The sequence below is a fragment of the Uloborus diversus genome, chromosome 3 (assembly GCF_026930045.1).
Source record: "Uloborus diversus isolate 005 chromosome 3, Udiv.v.3.1, whole genome shotgun sequence".
NCBI classification, from domain to species: Eukaryota; Metazoa; Arthropoda; class Arachnida; order Araneae; family Uloboridae; genus Uloborus; species Uloborus diversus.
In genome coordinates, this window is record NC_072733.1 from 99,499,532 (window position 1) to 99,513,614 (window position 14,083).

A 14,083-nucleotide genomic window follows, 5' to 3' on the forward strand; every position below is an offset into this window, starting at 1 on the left:
TGCCAATTACTGGCGATTAGCAAAACTGAAGCACCACTAAGTGGCATCCATCATTACTTCAAAAATCTAAAAAGGGACAAAAATATACTTCCCACTTAAAGTAACACCTTTCAATTAAACAACTTTTCACAACCAAAATTTAAAACATATTTTGAGTCGGATTTTAATGGATTGATGTGCATGCTTCTCTTAAGTCAGAGAAGAAGCTTTTGCAACAAAAATGTCTGATTTGACACAAGCCAAAACTGTTTCTCTTTACTAAGCACTGCTTCCATTTAGTAACATAAAGTTATAATCTCTAAAATGAATGTACATTCAGTTGGTATATAGTCTTCTGCTTTTAAAAGATTGTATATGAATCTTGGGACATTTTTGTTGGAAGTTCCAATCACTGGTGACCTGCCAATTACTGGGGGTGTTACCCTAGACTACATATGGTTTCATTTTAATAGTATATAGGTTTTAGTTTTTACAGTGTTTAAAAAGTGGTCTATTACTGGCAAAATCCCCTTTTGTAACTACTATTAAAAATAGCTTGAAAAATAATAACTGAAAAAGAAAATTAATTAGTACATGTTAATCATTTTAATGACACATAGAAAAAAATTTCAATTTTTTTCCCAGTGTGATTTAGTAGATTTTGTAGAAACTTCTACTAAATGATCAATTACTGGCAAATCTTCTTAATTAAAAGAACATTAAAAAATTTAATAAATCAGGTTACCTTTTTTTCTATTGGAAATAATTTGTTTTCAGGTATTGGATTGGATTGCTGTGTTACTCCACTGAGGCATGGAGGACTTTCACTAATTCAAACAACAGACTTTTTTTATCCTTTATGTGAAGATCCGTATATTATGGTAAGTGACTTTGTTACTGTAAGGAAAACGTATTTTATTTATGCTGAAATGTTGATTTTAATGTCATGCATATGTTAATGATGTTTTTTAAAAATATTAATGACAAAAGCAACAATGATTGATAAAATGCAAGAATTAATGATAGCATGGAAACATTTCTACAGAGCTAATACTGAAAGCAAAATTTGGCTAAAAAAAAGTAAATAAGCATAATGACTTTCCGTATCAAGTGATCCAAAATGCTCAGAACCCCCCCCCCCCCCTGATTTTTGGAATGTTTTTTCAGATTTGTCTCTTCATCCTTCAAAGATATTTGAAAATCCAAAAATTTGAGTTTTTATAATGTTTAATACTAGTTGAGTCTTAACTTCCATGCTAAGAACTAAGCAGTCAGGGCCGATCCTAGCAGGTGTGCAGTGTGTGCACCGCACAAGGGCAAAGCAAGGGGCGGCCGCAGGCCGCATCATATACAGTAAAACCTCTCTAATGCGGACACTAACGGGACAATTTTTTGTGTCCTTAATAGAAAGGTGTCCGCAGGATAGGGGTTTAATAATATTATTTGCCTTGGAATCGGGGAATTGAAAATTGTCCGCATAAGAGGGGTGTCCGCAGTTGAAAGGTGTCCGTTAAGAGGGATTTTACTGTAGTTCTTATAATCAAGCAAAATTCCTCAAGAATTTCTCACAAGATAATTTATAATAAGTCGAATACTCTGAATTTTAAATGTTCAATTATCAAAGTAAGTGGCGATTTCCTGACAGCATGGCATAGTTAGAAAAATAGAATGTTAAGGAACATTTTGTTGGTTCATTGTCCATTAATATCTACTCTTTACACACATGCTTCATTTGGTTGCCAAATTTGACAACCGGTAATCAAGCATGGATACAGGGGAGGAGAAGTGATGGAAATGGCTCCCTCCTAATTCATGACAGGGTGCCTTCTATAATTAGCACCAAGGGCGGCCACTAATATTCTCCCCCCCCAAACTTTTATAAACCTAAACAATGAAGACATATTTTATTTACAAAAAAAACCTGTACTAATTAGATACTCTCAAGCATTTCAAACAACAAATTCTGTGTTCAACAATCACGGATGCGTGGAGAGAAAGTGGAAAATTGCGACTTTCCCGAAAGTCAAACATATTTGAATGAAAACTAAAATTTTGTAATTCTTCCCCTTTATGGCAATTTTTCGTAATTAAAATCCCGAATGAACTGCCCGGTGTCAGATCAGGTAGGAGGACAGGGATCTTTCACCGGGAAGCAAATTAAAATGCCTCCAAAACAAAAATCCGAAAGGATGCCATGACCTCCTTCACGAGACTAAAGAAGGCTTAAAATTGCGTTTCTAGAACTTAAATTTTGGAAAATTTCGCTGGTTGAACCACCGATCTTAAGGACCTTATTAAGTCTCTGATTCACCCCTTCCACCTTAACTTAATCAAACATAGCCTAAAAGTGTTGACTAAAATTCAAAATGTGTTTTCAGAGGACAGCCTTTCCTATGTCATCATAACAGAATTTTAAAAAAATGCCAAGCACTTTTCATTATGCACTCGAAAGGATAAAATAACTTTTCTGGGTCAGAAAGGACAATTTAAGAATTCCTGTAGTTTTCAAGAAAATGACACCACAAACGAAGAAAAATGCGGCTCAAGTCATGAAGAGAATTTATTATCATTATCTAGCTTTCAATCATAACTTTGAGTGTTGAAACATGCCTATTTTTTTTATTGGGAAAGTTTGGTTTGAAATGACTAGAACCGCACTTTTCTTCATTTGTGGTGTCATTTTCTTCGAATTTTCGAAAACTACAGGAAACAATCGGCCATCTTTGAAGAATCAGCATCGGCCCATCGGCCAAAAAATGCAATCGGTCGAGCCCTAATATATACCTAAGAATGTATAGACGCCCGAAATATCCATTTTGACGTTTCCCGAGGAAATTACAAAGAGTTTTCTCGTGACGTCTGTCTGTACGATTGTATGTGCGTATGGGTGTCGCATAACTCAAGAACGGTATGTCCTAGAAAGTTGAAATTTGGTACGTAGACTCCTAGTGGGGTCTAATTGTGCACCTTCCCTTTTGGCTGCATTCGGGTGATTCTAAAAGGGTTTTAGCACCTTTTTGGGAGGAAATCATTGTTAATTTGAATGCAAACTCAAGTGGTGTGATAATTTAGAGTACACTTGGCGATACATCGCTAGTTTTTTGGTCAAGTTTTGTCGCTAACTTGGCGACAAATTTGGCGATTTTTTTTTTTTTAAATCTGGTTTCAATTTGGCCATTGTTGGTGATATTTAGAGAGTTAACTATTGAATCACATTAAAATTGCAATAATGGAGAAATAATATTAAATTGGTGTAAAAAGAAGTCATGTGATGCACACATCGGCTCGTTAGGAATGGAATCGAAATTCCCTCGTTTTCTCTCAAGTTCTGAAATTACGGTGTGAATTTTTTTGGTGGCTGTCAAATAGCAGTAGTAATTTGTTTCAAAACTAGTTGACAATTTGTTGATTTTAGTTGAGAGAAGAACAATGACTAACATGACTTTTGAAGCACCAAAACAAAGTAATGTTCAAATTTGTGAAATTTTCATCGAATCTTTGCATAATTATTTAGTTTCATGAAGTGAATGTTTTGGTGGAAAATTAGTCAAATTAAGCACGCTGCTTTATTTTCAGTTCCGGGGAAAGTTGGGTAAAACTGTAGCTTAAAGCTTCGAAATTAAACTAAAAACATTTATAGATATTACTAGGATAAAAAATAGTCAACATACTTCCTAATACGTTTGAGAGGCAATATTCTGAGTTTGGAAGACTTAATGTATGCGATTATTTCACTATTGATTTTTTGTGAATCTTTGCAAAATGACGATTTTGTAACATGGGTAGGACAAAACCATCATCTTGCCATTTGTAACCTATTGGACTATATTGCCGTGGGCAGGTAAATAGCAGTAACAGCAAATTTCGATTTTCTTTTTCATCTATTGTACGTTATCTTTACTGTGCAAGCTTGCGTATTTGGTTTCCAATGTAAAAAAGAGAGAAAAAAATCGTTCAATTCTAGCATTTCTCGATTATTAGTAGTGAATCTAAAACACGTTTCTTCATCTCCCTCGAAAACTCATTTTTGCAGATTACCTGCCTGTGGCAGTATGAAGCCATTGCTCTCCCGAAAAATGCGTAAAATATGCAATTTAATAAATTTATTTAAATTCTTAGCTCTCCTTTGGGGGGCTTGAGAACGGGGAGAGAAGCTGTGCTCATTTCAGGCAGTTTTTTCAATATTCAAAGGATTCTCATGTACAGGGGCGTGCACAGAAATTTTGGGGCCCGTCACAAATGACTTTTACGGGGATCCCTTCATATTGTTTACTCCTACATATATTTCACCCCTCTTTTAAAAAATCTCGGGCACCCTTCGGGCTCGGAACCGGGCCAACAAGTGTTCTTTTCTGCATGCCCTGCTCATATATAAACACCCCAAAACATGGTCCGCGCAGTTATAGAAGGGTCGGGGCCGCTTTGTCTGATGATGCAGACCCCTTCAGTTTTTGTTAATGAACGAACAAATACTATAATTTTTTAACGCTCCTTTTTCAGTCCGTGTCCGACCCCAATTTCTCTGGCCCCTCCCGTTTCCAAAATGTGGGAGTAATGGCTCTCAGGGCTCTAAAAACTAGTGAAAAAGTTGATAAGAGAGGAAAACCTTTGCACGTGTGGACTTCGGCTATTTACTTTGGCCCCTGAGCTTAGGAGGGAAAAAATCGACCTGTTTCTAAACGCTTTTTTCACATAGCGTAAACAAATTTCATGTTTTTTTAAAAATTGTAACATTAAAAAAAAATGTTAGGTGGGAGCTTAAATGTATTATGTTCAATAAAAAACTTGCTTGAAGTGGCCCACTGAGTGGTTGGCCCAGTCGGGGATCCTTGACTAGCCGACCTGGCCAGTCTGCCCCTGCCTACACTACTTCTATTCTTTCACTATTATATGTTATTCTTGAAACAATTATTATACTTATTGAAAAGTTAGTTCAAAATAATTTCAATTACTTTTCAGTTCTATCATAACTACACATATGTTTTTAAGAGTAATTTTAATAGTTTCTTAAAATTCTTATGCTAAGTGGTTTCTGGAGGTAAATTTTTTTTAAAAATTTTCTATAATCTTTCCTTTGTAGAAAAATTTAATATACTGTTTTGTTGGGTTTTTTTTCCCTGAAAAAATTGACTTGATATGCTTTTTTAAAAATAAAGTGAAAAAATAAACCTAAAGCATCAGTGTATTACACTAGTCCAAAATATAAAATGTTTTTTTTTATTGAAGCCACAAATGTATTTCAAACAGATAAACTATCCAGCTGGAAATGAAAATTTTAGCATAGAAAACCAAAGCAGGCAATTGGTTTTGGAAAGGAAAAACTCTCCTCAAGCCTTATCCCTTCATTTTACATCACCAGAGGTAGACTGAAATTGTGTTTTTGAAAATGTTGTTTCAAAAATTAAAAAAAAAAAGGATCCTAATCTCATTCCTTTACCTACCGTTAGCAAGGAATAGCCTACAATTACGTTTTTGGAATTTCAATGTCGGAAAACTTCTAGGAGAGCGCCTCCACCGTAATCTGGGAGAAAAACCCACTTCCCACTATCAAATATCATCTTAACTTTCGTTTTCAGGACTGCAACTTTGTAAACATTCCAGAGATCTCCTGGATTTTCCTTCCGATTAACCGTTTAACCGCCGAACTATTGACGGATGATCAAATTTGAGTAATTTTCTGAAATTATGTCTATTTATCTCTAGTAAATACAGAAATAAAATAAAATTTCCAGAAAAAAATTTTTTACTATGATTTTCAGTGTGTTCCATTTTTGGAACATTGGCGTTTTGCATGAAGTTTTTTTTTTCAGAGAATTTTTTTAAACTAAGAGGTTTTGAATGCGGTTTTTATCTTAGCATACTTTATTGCGGAAAAAGTAATATTTTAAATTGCATTTGTGTACATATCAGAATTCAGAAAATCCAATACTGAAATATCTAATGCCCATCATATGAAAGGAAGCGTTGCTGGTGAAGTCGTTTGTCGCAATGGAAACATTTCTTAGTCGTATTTTTTTGCACACCGCCCAACGTCCGTGGGATGCAGATACAATATAATGTCCGTCAGACATTCTTGACCGTTTATGTAAATGACAACGAGGCCCTGGAGGACTTTCCACTCGTACTTTTCTTCTTAGGAGGTGAGTTGTTATTTCTCTTCGGAACTCTAAATGCTTCATCTTGACTTCGTGTAAATCACAATGAAGTAACCAACTTGATACACCTGAAATATTCAGCGCATTACTAAAAAGATTCCACCACCATTTTTTACTCCTCAAATGAGGTCTGTAGCTCCCTAAAAGTTTATCCAAGACGTCCACACCCCCCATTCCTTCATTGTATCTCTTGATAAGATGAGGTTGTGGCACATCTATCTTGCATTTCTGCGCATTTGAGTAACATTTTACAGATGCAAGTGGCTCATGTGTATAACAATTAGATGCTACTGTAACCACTGCATTATCTTTCCAGCTGCACATGTACACTGATCCATCAGATCGATAGTCAAAATTTCCGCGATCTTCTTTAGAAAGGGCTTTTTTGGATTTCCGTGGACAATGGCCAGTTCGGTTTTCACGAATTGTTCCTGTTGCTCGTACACTTTTTTTTTGATAGCTGAGAAATTAAGTCATATGATGTAAAAAAGTTATCAAAGTATACTTCATGCTTAGACGTGTCAGTCAAAACTGATAATAGATCATTTACAACTCTGGATCCTAATTGCACATCAGGGGATCCTTCTTTTTTGCCTGAATAAATCTCCATGGAATATGGGTATCCACTTGAAGAGCACAGCATCCAAATTTTGAAGTCGAATCTTATTGGTTTTCATCTAATAAACATTTTACATGAATGCCGACTGTAGTAGGGAACCATAGATTCATCTATGCTTAATTTTTCATGAAATACACCAAATTGTTGAGGGTTTTTACACAATTCTTCGTAAATAAGGAAAACTTTTCTTAGTTTGTCATTTTGTTTTAATTCATGGTTGTCCATCAAATGAAAGTTGTTTTTTATTTTTCGAAAACGATTTTGAGGCATAACTGTTAGTACAATTGGCACAGATGTATCTTCTGCACTGCTCCAATACATATCTTCAGAAGGAACAGAATGGCACCCACTCAATAGCAACAAACCAAAAAATTGTAGGATTTCATCTCTGTCAACATCTATTCTTCCTCAGTGATATTGCCTAGTTCATCAGGGGGTAATTGGCATATATCTACATCTGACAAATCCGAATCTGACAATGTCTCTAAATAAGCCACAGCTTGTTCTACAGTAAGAAATCTTGTAGACATTTTTTAACATTTATGAACAGTTGGTATACGTCAAACAGAATTTCGTTTCGCCCGAAAACAAAGCTAGCGAATTATTGAACTGCATTTAAAATATGAAGAATAAAACTCTCACTAATATTATTTTTTATTGTTACGTGACAATGCAGCTGTCCGAGCAGGTGTGGATTCGGAGCCATATAGTCCGTCAAACAGAAGACTTATAATTTTCTTTGCTAACGAAACGTCATATCCTTTCAAAATATAAACTTACTTGGTTTTGCCAACATCTACATCAGAGTACATTCAAAATGAGAAAAAAAAAAGAAACATATATTACGAAAAATGAAATTTCCCCTTGGAAGTCGAACGATTTAATTCTTGGAAATTTGACTCCCTAAAAGCGCCAATGTTCCAAAATTGGAACATGCTATTTTGAAGGGGTACACCTTTTGGAAATATCATTGTACATTTCTACAAGCATTTTAAAATCATACATTGAAGTATTTTTCATAACTATAATAAATATCATCACATTTTCTGAAAAAACCAATTTTTGGTAAATTTTATAAGAAAAAGTTGCAAAAAGCTAAAAAAACACTCATCTTTGAAAAATCGCAATAAATAATTGAAAACATATAAACAATCAAGCAGGAAATCAAAAAATACTTTGAAATAAGACTAAACTGTGTTAAAAAAAACTTGTTTATTTTAACGTTATTTCTTGGGAAAATTTTCACTTAAATATGATGTTCCATTTTTGGAACATTGGCGGGTAAACGGTTAATAGCATCAAAGATCGTTTAAAACTTCGTGTTTAGACCTCTACTTTAGAAAAAAATTTGGGGAAGAAGCCTTTTAACTTCTTTTCCCAACATTATCGAAAGTCTTCTAAATTCAACTTTTCCGGAGCTTCAATTTCAAAAAATTGTTTGTTCCCAATCATGGTATACAATCGTGTTTTTACAATTTCCGATTTCAAAAAAGTTCTGGAGAATGCCTCGGAATCTCTCTTTTCCCAAACATCACCAAATATCGTCTAAAACTGCATTCGTAGAACAATAATTTCAAAAAATTAATGGGGAAATAACCCTATGCTCCCCATTTCTGGGTCGATGTTATGCTTTAATGGAATAACCAAGTTCAAAATACACAGAAAACGATTAAATCAACTTCATCAAAGTATCTTAGAAAAAATTCGCAATAAGAAAATAAGCAGTTGTTTTTATCACATGTGCTAGCACAAAAAGTTTATTTGGTGGAATTAGTGCGAATATGCTTATAAAGATGTTTCAGTTTTTAAGATGATGAATTAAATGATAACGTTAATCCATTTTTACTTACGTTTATATGTACATACTAGCAGTGCCCGCACAGCGATGCCCGTGCTAAGAATTTAAAGGGAGTCCATTGAATAAAAAAAAATCCACGATCCCTTCTTCTTATGTTGAAATGATCGTTTTTCTTCAAATAAAACGGGTACACACATTTTCAAAAACCCATTAGAGTTTGCAATTTAAAACTTTTCGCCAAAACACATAGAAAGATAAACATTAGCTTTAAAACTCAAAATAATCCTTCAACTGTCTAGTTCATTGCTTAACGCGCCAAGCAACCATGTTACCGAAACCCTGCTCTTTAGCGACAGAAGTGGTTATTTTTCTGCAATGTTTCGCAAAAAAACAATACTGTAGTAAACAGGGCTGTATTTAGGGGAGGGCAGGTGGGGTTACTGCCCCGGGGCCCCCACAATAAAATTTTTACAAAATATCCTAACTTTCACTGGGTCAGCAAATTTTACGTTTTTTCTCTCCTATAAATTATAATAATAATAATATAAAAAAATAAATAGCAGTAACTTCGGGATGTATTTACTATTAAAGTGCTGATCAAAAATATCGGATATATACATATATATCAAATTATTCGGATATATATCAAAGTATCGAATATTTTCGATAGTATTCAAAATATCGAAGAACCCTGATTAGGGGCTTCCACTCCTTCGTTGCCCCGGGGCCTCCACACTTCCAAGTCTGGCCCTGGTAACAAAAATGTTATAAAGAACAATCACAACTGAATAATACGACAAATGAAACTATTTACTTAGATAAGTAACTATCTTCACCTATAAGAACAAAAACAATTGTTATAGGAATAAGGGAAACAAAACCCAATAGAAAAATCCTACGGAATCAAATTATGTACTTGAATATTGGGGGGGGGGGGGGGGAAGCATTCAAAAATTAGTTCACTGATCACAACAGTCTCACAATAGCGTACTATCGACACTTTTCGGCTAGCGCTTTCTTGAGTTAACTTACCCCGTCATCCATTAGGAATTCATAGAACTAAACAATTAATTAAACATTTAATTTGCAATTAATTATTTTGGGAAGTCAGTCAGAAGGGGTAATAAGTATCCTATGTCAGTCTCCTGGTTTTAAGATCCCCCCCCTCCCAATTTTCATCCAAATCGGTTCAGCCGTTCTAGAGTTAAAATAGTGTAACTAACACGACTTTCTTTTATATACACAGATGTTCTTATTTTATGAAGCCACTTGAAATTGCAATGTTAAAGTTGGTCACCCCTCAATAAATTTTATCTGAAGATGCCAATGCCTTTAACAATAAAGCCTGGAGGTTGACACATATAAATTGGTTGATCTATTGGGGCGTTCAGATATGCACTTCGTATGTCACATTGAACGTGTTTCCAATTTTCATCAACAACTAACAATGAAGAAAAACCTAATTATACTGAAATTAATTACTGGGCTATAAGTATCTTCAAATGATTAATATTTAATTCTAGAACTTCCTATCGCACATAAGCGCTCCTTATATTTAACAATTTGACAAAATTCATTTCTTTTTACAGTAACAACCCACCGGGATTTAATTGGTTTGATATTTCCTTCAAATGTTGTCAAGTCCCATACATGACGTTCGGACATTACAGAAATCTCTTCCTTCATGTCATTTTGCCACTCGGAACTCTCATTAGATTTTAGAGCCTGTTTTATGTATTTGGAATTACTATATCTGAGTCTATTCATGAGTGAGTAAAATCTGCACTTACATTTTGTCCCCCCTTAGGAGTATCACCATGATACAAGTCAGCGCCTTTGAATTTGAACAGTTGAAGATCAAAAACAAGATTATTCAAGTTACAGTATTTTTTAACATCATTTAAAGATCTTAACTTCGTACTTATATATTTTTCATAAAAATAGATATCATTTCTAGTCCCTTCTTTGCGCGGTACAACTTTTCTTTCCCAGATTTCTTTCTGCAGTGATTTTGAGTTTTCTTCATCTGAAGAAACTTCTGATAAACTGTCCTCCCCCCCCCCATATTCACTTTCTGTTTCACTATCTACAGGAACTTCCGGTAATGCCGGGATTTGAAAATGAATCAGTTCATTGCTACTAGGTTCGTTACCTGAGTCTGGGGTTTCAGATCAAGTAATGCGGCCGAACACTGCTCCACTGCTTTTATTGGGAAATTCTGATTTGTAGAAAGAATTTTCTTTAAATCAAACAATTATATTTTCAATGACTTTTTCGTTATTGGGAAATCAAATTCTGTACCCCTTTGTTTTGAAAGCATAACCAATTAGAACCCCCTTTTTAGCCCTTACTTCTAATTTACTATTTCTATGTTGTTTGGGGACACCAACATAGGCAATAACTCCAAAAGGTTTTAGATGTTTAACAGAAGGTACATTTCCCCCATACAATTCAAATGAAGTTTTCTGTTGATCAGAATAACATACACGGTTCCAAGTATAAGTAAAATAAATCATGTCGTCTGGCCAAAAACTTTTGTCCAATCCGCTTTCTTCTAACAAAACCCTTTCACCGTCTGCTACAGTATGATTGTACACTTCTATGACCCCATTCATTTCTGGGTTGGAAGTATTGGTTAATTCATGAAAAATACCCGATTTTTGACAAAAATCATCAAAAGTCTGGTTTACAAATTCTGAACCATTATCAGTACGGACAAATTTCACTTTTCTGTCAAGAAATCTTTTTGTTCTCCTAATATGATGAAGTACTATATTTGCTACTTGACTTTTCTTTTTGATAGGATAAAGGGAAGCTTTTCTAGAATAATTGTCAGTAATTGACAAAAAATAATTTTCCCTGTTTCTTCCCGTACGATTACAGGGTGCCCCTGCCCATGTGTCACAAAAAAGTAACTCTCCTAGAAAATTTAATCTAGTTTTATTTATAGGTTTGAAAGAAACTTAAATCTCTAAATTTACTGAGTTTGTAACTTTCAAAATGAATTTTGGCACTTTTAAAATTACTTATTCCCCTAACACTTTGCAAATCACTTGTTTTCTTAATACTTTCAGTATTAACGTGAGCAAATTTCTTATGCCAATTTTCAAGTTTATTAACTTTAGGAATTTCAACATTAAAAGTTTCAACTTTAGAAAAATGACTAGAATTCAAATTTTCCTGACACTTAGGTTTAAAATTTTGACAATTTATGTAGATTTTTGACTAGATATATTAGGTTTTACCACATATACCCCATTTTTGAGTTTCGCAACTATGGTACCTTTTCTGCCTGAAATTTCCATTATGCTCCCACCCCCTGCCCAGTAGCAGAAACTTTCTAGGCAGTCTGCGACACTATTTTGGGCAGTTGAAAATAATCTGCAGCATTATTATCAGCTTTATTTTAAGTTTTCATAAAATACACAAGTAAAGGTCCAGACTCAGTATTTTTCCATCTGGCCAGTGGCCGCAAGACGTGAGAAACTTAGTGGCCACCACTGTCGCCGAGTTTTAAAGTACAAAAAAAAAGAAAAGAGAGAGGGGAGGAACAGTTTTCACTATTTTCACAAAAATAAATAGAAATCTGCGCATTATGAAAATCAATTATTCAATGCATATTTATTTAAATGTGGAAAATTTAGGTAAAAATAGGTTTTTGATTTTTTTTTCAAAAAATGAATAAATAAATAAATTTGTAAATTAAATGTTGGCAGGAAACTCCATTTTAGATGAATGTTTTAGTTTGTAGGAAAGCTTCTAAAGCAAATACAGTTGTGCAGGTAATAATTCAAATTTTTTATGAAAATTATTTAAAAAGAAATTAGGACTCGACCGATGCATCGGCGCCGATGGTTCAACAATTTATCCATCGGCATCGGCAACCGATGCTAACTTGCAGTAAACATCGGCCCATCGGCCTTAAAAAACATCAAAAAGCCGATGGAATTGGCCGATGTTTTTGAAAAAAAAAAAAAAAAAGGACCTTTGTTTTACTTTTTAATGCAAAGTAAAGGGAGTTATTGTTTTCATATAAAATTGTTTACTTAAATTTCAGTATAAATTTATATTTTAATCACCCCTGAAAGAGTTTTAAATACGGCATTCAGGTACCAAACAAGTTAATTATTGCGTTGTTTCTTGCGGCTGGATGTACGTATGTATCTCTCATAAGTCATAACTCAAAAATGGTAAGCTGCAGAAGGCTAAATTTTCGCATATGGGATGTGCGTACGTTCCAGTTGTGCACTTCCCTTTTTTTTTTCGATCGGGTGTTTTAAAAAGCCTATTTACTCATTTTTTGTGGTTATTAATTACTTATTTCAATGGAAAATTAATATAGCGTCTCAGACTGACGATCATTTGATGATGTATTGCCGAAATGGAGGCCATGGAAAAAATATGAGATGGCGAAACCGGTTTAGTTTCATTTTGTTAGACTCCCGTTAAACCGACGGTAATTTTTCATTTTTCGATATTTGTAATGTGAATCACAGTAATGCAGTCTTTTCTGTATCGCTTCGGTGGAGCTACAAGTTTGGGGCCCGTCGAAATACATTTTGGGGCCCTATTTCTCTATCACAGCAGTTATAAAACATTTATCATAAGCATTTTTGCAACTCCTACGGTGCCCCTATGGTTATGGGCCTCTCGCGCAGTTGCAACATTTGCTATTTTTTAAATCCCCCACTGCACGTCAAAACAAACTCGGGTGCAAGTTTTAAAAGGATTTTTCTGCTCAATGTTTATGATTGTTTTGAACTCTATTTTTATGACTATTTTTTGCATTTCCGAGAACACTTGAGTGCCCCTACTCCCATTCCCTCAATTTCTGAAATTAAACTCTAGGTTGTACTTCTTAGTTGTTTAAAACTAACACCATTCTTAAAATTAGAAAATTTTTTTTTCAAGCTTTATATATTGTTTAGGAAGAATTTAGAGCATTAACCCCTTCATTCGGAATTATGAAATATTGGACCAAAAATGTTGATATTTCGTACACAGTGTACTAAGGTAAAGGGTATCTTATGACAAAATTTTGAGTTTGTAGGAGAAAAATTAAAAGAGTTATGGCACGTCCAATATTCCTGACTTATATTTTTGAAATCAATATTTCATATACAAAAACGATAAAATACCGAACAAACTTCATTATAAAATATTCTACAAACAATTATAAAACATAATATAAGCGTTTGAAACTATTAATTAAAGATCGTATATTTAAAAAAAAAATCAGGAAAAAACCTCGCTTTTCAAATGAAAATCCATTGTTGGAAAAATGAGCCACTCTCTATCTCTCAATCCTTATATGTCAGTGTTGTCAACCCCAAAACGAAAAATTACTTCAAATTATAATAAGTAGAATGTAAAGAGTCAACTACAAAAAAATCAACTAATTAAATCAATTATTAAATGATTAGCAGCTGTTTAAAAGTATGTCCGGTATACCGGACACCAGGTCTGAAGGGGTTAATGTAAGAAATTGATTAAAGACATTTTGAATGGTGACATAATTCGGAAATCAAAGGC

At 34.1% G+C, this 14,083-nt stretch overlaps 1 protein-coding gene across 2 annotated transcripts in view; it reads left to right on the forward strand.

The window, feature by feature from the left end:
• Nucleotides 1–14,083, forward strand: part of LOC129218272 (inactive selenide, water dikinase-like protein) — a 257,798-nt gene that overhangs the window by 38,340 nt on the left and 205,375 nt on the right. For both annotated transcript variants that reach the window (XM_054852500.1, XM_054852501.1), the window contains exon 2: nt 757–860. In XM_054852500.1, the coding sequence (XP_054708475.1) occupies nt 757–860 (104 nt within the window). The remainder of the gene's footprint in view (nt 1–756; nt 861–14,083) is intronic.